The 9,366-nt window shown below is 38.1% G+C and overlaps 1 protein-coding gene across 2 annotated transcripts in view; it reads right to left on the minus strand.

Moving 5' to 3' along the window:
• EIF3H (eukaryotic translation initiation factor 3 subunit H) overlaps positions 1–8,976 on the minus strand; it is an 86,807-nt gene extending 77,831 nt beyond the window's left edge. For both annotated transcript variants that reach the window (XM_019932103.3, XM_019932102.3), the window contains exon 1: positions 8,816–8,976. In XM_019932103.3, the coding sequence (XP_019787662.1) occupies positions 8,816–8,947 (132 nt within the window). In that variant the 5' untranslated portion in view covers positions 8,948–8,976. The remainder of the gene's footprint in view (positions 1–8,815) is intronic.
• Between the last annotated feature and the right edge of the window lie 390 nt (positions 8,977–9,366).

The raw sequence follows: 9,366 nt of genomic DNA on the forward strand, positions 1-9,366 counted from the left end.
TAGTCTGAATCCCGTGCTTGTCTCAGGCAGACCAGTAACAGTTCACACTTAATCAGCACTGGTTTTTAGAACCTGTAACGTTAGGCAGGTACAGTTCTCTCCCAACTCCAGGAGTGGAACATTGAGAGTTTATAATCAAACACTTCCTAATTTATGTCACTGATAACGAAGTCTCTCAAAATATAACATTATCTCAATAGATGTGAACTCTAAACTGTGTAGCTATCAAACCCATAGCTTCCCCCCAACCCCCGCTTGCTACAGGAGAGGACAGGCACTTGCTGGGCTCAGACCACGATTCTCTTAGTTTTGATTCTATTCTGAACTCTGTATTTTTAAGAAGGGTAAAAACAAACTCATTTCAGCAGCAGAACTTCACTTTGAATCACATGCTCTGTAAGACAGAAGTAAGACGGTAAATCATTTATCAAGTGAGCAAGCCCAGCTAAAGCCCCAACATGCAAACCTTGATTTGCTGTCTTCCATTTGTTGTCTAGTACACAGTAACTCTAGAATTAATCTTTATTTTTGTGGAAAAAAAATAATGTTCAAGTGAGAGAGAAAACTTTAGTAAAAGCTTAAAATTAATTCTTACAAGTACACACAAATGTGAACCTCTGGTCTGTACAAACAGGAAAACCATATAGCGTAGTTTAGTCTGGGCACTAGAATTCAAAATTAAGCTTGATCCGTGGCCTTAAGCAGGTTACCTTACCACCTATCTCCTACGGAGATAAATCAGTCAGTACCTATTCTCACAGCATAGTTACAAGGATTAAAAAATAACCCACCCAAAGTACCTATCACACTGTGCCTAGTAAAGCCTCAATAAATGTTAGCGACTATTACAACCACTAGTTTACAATAAATATTTTACCTAATCTCTTTCATTCATCCATCCATCTATCTATCCCACAAATATTTAGTGAGTGACTAGAATATGCCAGATACCCTCATGGCACTTACCCTTGTCTCCTCAGAATGTTCACAGTCTATTCCTCAGAGATTTTTTTCAGTCTTATAAGATATAAATATGACTTATTAAAAATCAGCCACTTAACGCCAAATTTCCATTTTTGTTTAGACTTACCAGGCATCTGTACCTAGAGCTATCTCTTATAACAACCAATACCACAGGGTTTCAAGGCAAGATTTTTTTAATCTGCATTAAAAAGTCAAGAGTGTGAGTAAATTGATTAATTGATTTATTCAAAATATTGTGTATGGATAGATGGATGTAAGTTTCCTTAAAAACATCATTATCCTTGCTAAAAATAAAGACTAGATCCACCACAAGAGTTTCTTAAAAGTCTGAAATAAAAAGGTAAAGCCCAAACTGCACCAGTTGCTAGCCAGACAGAAGAGGTCAGACAGGATGCATGATTCCTAGCTGGCTTTATTCCAGTTTTGTAGATTCTGGGAAGTAAGGTCCACAGCCTGAATTTCTCACATCAATCACCGTCAAAGAACAGCTATTACTGTAGAAGAATTTTAGTCTCAAAGAATCTGTAATGCCACAGAATCTCCCCTTAGCATATTCTGTAAAGTCAATATCTAGACTTTCATTTAATTCTGGCTTCTCTCACTGACTGATCTGTGAACTTGGCAGTTTTCTTATTTGGTTAAGCCTGGATCATTTTTTCTAACACTGAACAAAGAAGGTAGTTACTGCCAAAATGTAAATTCAAAAAACAGAAAGCAGCATTAGTCTTAAATTTAACACATTTTATGGCTCAAGTGGGATGGGGTTCCATTTCATAACTGGCTGAGTCAAATAATAAATAGGATTTAAATCACTGCTGTTAAGTTTTGATGTGAAAGAAATTCAAGTAACTTCAATAAGAAGAAGAAGAAAAAAAAAAGATATTTTGCTCCTGACACATATGGGATCAGTTACAATGTTCCAATACACTTAACCAATATCGCTTCTATAATATTGCAATTGAAAGACTGTATTTCATAATTATTCTCTTGGATCTAATGCTCATTGATGGTCCACAGTTTTAAAGTTAAATCAACTATTAATTGTTGGGGAAAGGGGAAGAAGGACAACGCAGTCTCAAGAAATTCAACAGAATAGCTCTGCTCTCATCATAAAAATTAGTCATCAGAAAGTACAATGATGCAATCAAACATACAAATGTATAATTTCAATTAAATGTTAACTGAGAAGGATATTTAACTTATAATATTAAATGTTTACTTTACCAACTCAATATACATAACCAAGAAGCAAATTTTCCCACATATAGCTAGAAGATAATTTTCCTAAAGTAAGAGGCTTAGCTGGAACAAAATTCATTTCCCCTCTCACACAAAACAAACAAAATTTCAAAGCTGTTATGAGCTGTCTGCTTCCCAACACAGTTTAAGCTTATTATATTCAGGAGCGTGAACCACTGCTTAATTAGAAGGCCTTAAGGTGATTTTTAGGTGCTTCGATTACAGTTTGTTTCTGCTTCCTTAACAGGAGGCAATACTTGCCAAAATAGGTCCAGAAGGAAACATTCAAAAAGAGTAACTGCGACTCTGCCCCTGAGAAGAGGGTGGGTGAAGATAGGAATGAAAGTGACAGTTTCTTTTCACTACCTACTCTTTTTTGCATTTTGATTTGTGTACCATGTGTACCCAGAGAAATGGCTGTGTTTAATTAAACAGGTTTAATAAATTAAAAGCACTTCAACTTTCCAGCATAAAAAGTATACCACAATAATCCCAGGGGAAGGTGATTATTCACCTTATTTATCCTCAAGAGGTCCTTCAGAACAAAACTGAAGGTTATGCATTTCTGAACAAAATCTAAAATGGGTTTTCTTCTACCCAAAAGAAAAAGATGTTGGTTTTGTTTCAAAGGCTACCCTTAAACCAAACTTGAAAACAGTATATCTACAAGCTCTCATTTGGAGGCTATAAACAAAAGGTAAAGAGGATCTTAAAAGTCAGGCTGTAAAGTTTGATTTTATTTTGTGTAATGAGGATTTTTCCAAGGAGTTTCTGCATTCTAGGACCACAGCTACTAAGTAAGTGACTTTAAGAGAATCCAAGGGAAACCCTAAGGAACAATCAAAGATAATACCAGAAGACTGGGTGACTTGGGCAGATCTGTGAGTGTTACCACTATCAGACAAGAAATATTTACTGAATTGATGAATCACTGCAACTAACATGCATACTTAATTTTAAAAATAAAGACTAAGATTTTTAGAAACCATAACTTTCAGGTGGCAATGGTGTCAAGAAACAGCACTCTATACTCTGTAAGTGGGAAAGCACACTGAACTATACAACTATTCTGGAGAACAGTTTGGCAACGTGCTTAATATGCTTAAAAATGTGCACAACCACCTTTAACCCATTAACTTCAACTATAGATATTTATTAAAGCATTGAAGAAACGCTAGAAAAGAAAATTCTGAACTCTTAATAGTGTACCCACCCTCAAGTTATGAGCGTATAAATTAATTTCCTTTGTGTTTTTTCTATTTCTCCAAATTTTTCTTACTATGAACGTATACCATTTTTTGTTTTCTAAAACATCCAATTTTAGCCCATTACTGCTATCCCATAGATAAACAAACAGTTGCTACTTATATCAAATGAAACTAGTTGGGGACAGGGATAGAAGGTAAAGGTATTGAGAAAAAAAAATGTTTCGTATTAATCATCAAGATACAATGAATACCTGTGGCTTCTGGTACTATATTTGGGAGGAAAATAAATCCTTAAAATTTTATGCTAAAATACAGTTGATATTCAGACTCAAAGAGCAAAAAAGTTTTATATTTTGAGTAAGTTAATACTGAGTTACCACTATTTTGCTAAATCCATTTTTTTTTCCTTGTATGCTTGGGCTTGGTACCAACATCAATAAAACTCCAGAATACGGCTCTGGTATATACCAGTACGCACTTCAGCCCTTCGGTTTTGATGAAACAAGTACAGTTTGTCATCAAATAGATGGATATGTAAATTACACTATACTTTGCTATCAAGTCTAATCTTTACAGGAGATAACCATTTTATAGAACAATCTTCTACAAAAAGTAGTTTGCAGGGGGAAAAGATAAAGCTACTTTCTCTTTAAGTATATTTTCCCATATCCTGCCAAATGAAATAATATCCAAGTACTGTAATTTAAATATTTTACAAAAACAAAATTATGAACTAATTTCCCAGAGAAAAGCAAATGCAACCAAGTTTTCATGTAGTGCTGAAATCAGGAACTTTTATCTAAAAAGCTATCTAAAGGAGACTTGGTAAAGTAAAAGTTAGAGTATCTGACCACAAAAATAAGAACTGGCAAACACCCTCTTCAAAGCCTAATGATTTATAGAGGCTTTTCTCCCCAATATCGGTGCTAAAGGCCCAGAAAAAGGTTGCCAAGGCTTAAAATATCTGGATAAACTTATGGAATCCTGGATAATAAGATCAGAACTTCTAGTTATACAGGAGCTAGCTGAAGCCAAAGGTGACAAGAAAGCAAAAGATAAAAAACCAGTAGTCTGATGTAAAAGACTTACTGTGCCCACACCTTTTAATGTCGAAGCAGGCATTTGGGAAGTGATATATGCCATTTCATCTGGACTGCAACAACTATAGTTTAAATTTCTCATTATATTCCATTTACTTGGTCAGGCATCCAGTTTGGATTCCCATTGTAACTAATACCAACTATTAAAATCAATCCCAGCTACTAAAACTGTTATTGACAATGATTAAACATCAGTAGGAAATTTTATATGTTAAGCTTTTATTTATTACAGTAGGAAGGCCATGCCTTATCCTCACATTAAAGCAGAACAAACTAAGGTCCAGAAATGCTATTTATTAAATCATCTCCATGTGAAGTACCACGTATGCTAAGCTCCTTCAATCATCCCCACAAAGCTACAAGGAACAACACTAATATAGCTCGTCACCAATGGTGTACATGCCATAAACACAGGAAGCAAGCACTGTCATGAAGTTTTTTTAAAAAAGGAAATGGATTTCAACAAGCTTTCTCGCCTTAAGGGAAAGAAACAATGTCCAGGATGTCTGCAGGGTTATCCAAACCTTGGAAGCAACCAGAGATGAAAAAGTCAGATGGACTTAGGTTTGCCTACCTAAGGCAGGTAAACTACCTTACTTACAGATACCTACTAGTACTCTGCCTGACTCTCCTTAATATACAGTAAACCTTTCATTAACAGCATATGATTACACGCCAAGATGAGCAACACAAGCTGTCACCACAAAAAGTTCAGAGAAAGGAAGAGATCGACGTGGCCCAGGGCAGTACTACTCAAACATTAATATGCTATAAATTACCTGAAACAGTAGATCAGGAAAAATTCTGAAATACTGTATTTCTGCATTTCTAACAAGCTACCAGGCGAGGCCAATTCTGCTTGTCTTGCTGGTCTTTGGACCATACTTTGAGTATCAAAAGTATAATGTACATAAGTAAGGTAAGATTCAGCCTGGTTTGGGGGGAACAAGGTGGGTTTTACATGAAAAGTCCAATAGGAAGAATTAGCTTGATCTTCTCTAGGAACAATGAGACCACTTGACTACAATGAAGACTCACTCATCCGTTCTACAAGGATATACTGAGCACTGACTCTGCACAATGTACAACAAAAGACACACTGACAAGCCTACTGAAATGCACAATTAAGATTATTGAGAGATGTCATTTCACACAACGAAAACAAGCCATCTAACTGTCCATTAACATTTAGATGAGGAAAATTATGTTCTAGTCATACAATGAAATGCTATATAGTAATGAAAATGAATGAATTATAGCTCCTCACTCTAGAACAGAATAATCTCAAAATCATGGTATGAGATACGCATATATATGATTCAAGACACAGGCGAGGGCTTCCCTGGTGGCGCAGTGGTTGAGAGTCCGCCTGCCGATGCAGGGGACACAGGTTCATGCCCCGGTCCGGGAAGATCCCACATGCCGCGGAGCGGCTAGGCCCGTGAGCCATGGCCGCTGAGCCTGCGCGTCCAAAGCCTGTGCTCCGCAACAGGAGAGGCCACAACAGTGAGAGGCCTGTGTACCGCAAAAAAAAAAAAAAAGAGAGACACAGGCGAACATATGCTATGATTTAATTAATATTTCATTTTTTGTTAATATAAACAGAACAAACTAAACAAATTGGGAATACTCTGTGTGGTGAAGCTATAGAGAAAACTAAGAAATCACTGAAACAAAGCTCACAGGAGTGATTATAGGTTTCGAAGAAGGGATGGGAGAAAAGGATGAAACAGGGGAAGGGGCTTCAAAGGTACTCAGTGTTCTATTTCTCAAGTTAAATGCCAGGTAAGTGGATGTTTACTTTGTGATTATTTAAATTATGTACTACAGACACTATTTTGCATGTATAATATATCTTGATTTTTTTTTTTTTTTTTTACAGTTTTTTGATAATGTTATCAATGACCTTTTTAAAAACTAAGTCAGGGACTTGGTGATGGCAGATTCTAGTAGCAGTGAGTTAAAAAAAGAATGGAAGACCACAAATATAGACAAATTCTTTAACCACTGACTTCAAGGAAAAAAGTGGGGACTAAGAATGCACACAAAGTACTAAGTAAAAAGAGACAGGGCTGAACATTTTAATATGGGAAAGTCTGACAGTGGTCACATGTTAAGAGAAAGGTAACATTAAAGATACAGAAAAAAACTGATGAAACAGGACTAAAGCTTAGAAAGGAAAGGCTCAAGAAAATAAGAAGAAAAATTGGCCCTGGCCATTACCAAGACACTGGAAACAAATGTGATTAAACATGAGGCTAACCAAATTAGTCCTGTGTGGCTGGAATGAACCGTTCCTACGTAGAAGCTTGGAAATAGTAGCAAATAAATGTGAACACAAAAGCAAGGACAACATCTTGGTGGGCCTTGAATTCATTGCAAAGTCACTAAAAACATTTCAAGGGACTTCCCTGGCAGTCCAGTGGTTAAGGCTCTGAGCTCCCACTGCAGGGGGCACAGGTTCAATCTCTGGTCGGGGGAAACTAAGATGCCACATGCTGTGCAAGGCAGCCAGGAGGGAAAAAAAAAACCATTTCAAGAGGAAAGTTAACAAGGTCTGAACGTTCACATTAAGTGAATGTTTTAATAAAAGTATGCAGGCTAAGAAAACAAGTCAAGATGCCATTAAAATAATCTTTATAAAAGAAGATATCGGGACATGAAACAGGAGCAGTACAAAATTCATCAGTTTATCCTATCTATGTCAATTAACCTGTTCAGTTTTGGGAACAGAATAGGTGAAAAACCATAATCCCTGCCTGCCCTCAGTAGCTTACATTCTAGTGGGGGAGACAAACAAGAAAGCAAACAAGACAATTACAGGCAGTAGAAAATACTACAAAGGAAATAAAGGTGATGTATGAAGAGTGATGGGGATGGGGCTATTTTTTACCGGGTTGTTAGGCAAGGCCTTTCTTGAGATGCTGACATTTAAGCCAATACCGAAAGGCTCAAAAGAAGCCACGGAGAAGGAAAAATATTTGAGAGAGTATTTCAGGCCAAGAAAACAAAACTCTGAAAGCTCACTGTGACTGAAGCCTAGAAGAAAGTATGAGGTGAGTTTGAAGAAAGAGACGAGAGTAGCAGGACCCTCAAGTCTGTATAAGAAGTGGTTGGTGGCATAGAGATGAGAAGCAGATGAATTTGATATATTTTGAAGGTGAAACAAACAGAATTTGCTGAGGGTAAAAAAAAAAGAACATGCATACATTAATCCCTAGGTTTTGACTTTTTCAAATGGAGAGATAGTAGTTCCATTTGACTTTTTCAAATGGAGAGATAGTAGTTCCATTTATTAAGATGGGAGAGACTGAGGTAAAATTAATGCATGGGAGAGAAGAAGGAGAGGGAGAGTCAATAATTTTATTTTGGACATGTTAAATTTGAAGTACCTATGAGATATCCAAACAGTGATAGCAAGCAGGCAGCTAGATATATAAGAGTGGCATTCAAGAACCAAGTCTGGCAAGAAATATAAATCTAGGAGTTATCAAAATACAAATATTTAAAGCTTTGAAAAGGGGCCTTAAAGAAAGTCTACCACTGTAACTTCTACAAATAATAACAGCAGCTAAAATTAAATGGTAACACGTTTTACCATTTAATTTACCAAGCACAAAGAGATTAAGTAACATGCCCAATGTCATTCAGCTAATTTTAGAGCTGGATTCCAACCCAAGCAGTCTGACTCCAGAGTTGTGCTTTCATCTACTTTGTCAAGCAGAGACCAGGTGGAAGGAAGCTTAATCGCAAATCCTGAGGCACTCCAATGTTCACAGATAAGGAAGGCATAAAAGATATTTATTCCAATTACGCGGTTTCAGGTAAGCGCTGAACCACAGGTTCAAAAGTGGCTACAAAGTAAATCCCCACTTGTGAAGTTACAGATGTCAGATGCCAGCAGTGAAGCAATAAAGTTTACTCTCCCCTTCCAAAAGCCCTAGAGTCCTAGGTCCCTCTCGACACCTCCGTCACCTACTTCTCTCCCAGAAGAGTCATTCTCCAAATAGCCTCTCCCAGGCATCTCAAAACAAGACCCCAAGAATCTGTCACACACACACCCTAGCCTAGGTCCCCTTTCTCAGCCCTCACCTCCCCCACCAGATGGCAGAGAAGGCGGCCGCGTCTCCCGAGCAGAAAGTGAAGATAAAGAAAGGTTTTAGGGAAAACCCTTGTCCCAGCCTCAGCAAGCCCAGTGGGGAGGCTGCCGGGAAGCACGTCTGGCGGAACCGGGCTGGGAACTGAGCTCCCCACGTGGGCCTGGGGAGACGGAACCCCACTCACCAAGCCATCTATCTGCACTTGCTTCACGGCTGAATCTCCGGACCCCGCTTTGCCTTTGCCTTTCCCTGCAGCGCCAGTGGTGGAGCTGGAAGAGGTGGCAGCAGAGCCGGTGCCTTCCTTGCGGGACGCCATCTTTTCTGCCGGACAGGAAAAGAGAAAAACGTGCGTAACCGGAAGCGGAAGTACAAGCTTCACGTGACCTCAGACGCAGTCTGTCGTTCGAAAGGCGGAGCTCTTAGGAAAGGCCCGGGGAGGCCCCACCTCCTTTCTCACTTCAGTCACCTTCTTCGGCAACGGAATCCTCTGCACATGCGCGTTGTGCGTTAGCGGCTTTGAGAAAGCTTTACGAAAGGAAAAATGGACTTTTTAAAATGTTTTGCACTTTATGTTTAGTCGGTCTCCACTAGGCAGTTGATCATAACTGCATTATAGCTCACATTTATGTAGCGTCCTATTCGTAAAAAATGCTTTTACTTCTAATTTTTTAAATTAATCCCCATTTCCAATCTTGGGAACTATGAAGAGCTATACAAACTCCCATGTTAGGAAAT

The sequence above is a fragment of the Tursiops truncatus genome, chromosome 17 (assembly GCF_011762595.2).
Source record: "Tursiops truncatus isolate mTurTru1 chromosome 17, mTurTru1.mat.Y, whole genome shotgun sequence".
Taxonomy (NCBI): Eukaryota; Metazoa; Chordata; class Mammalia; order Artiodactyla; family Delphinidae; genus Tursiops; species Tursiops truncatus.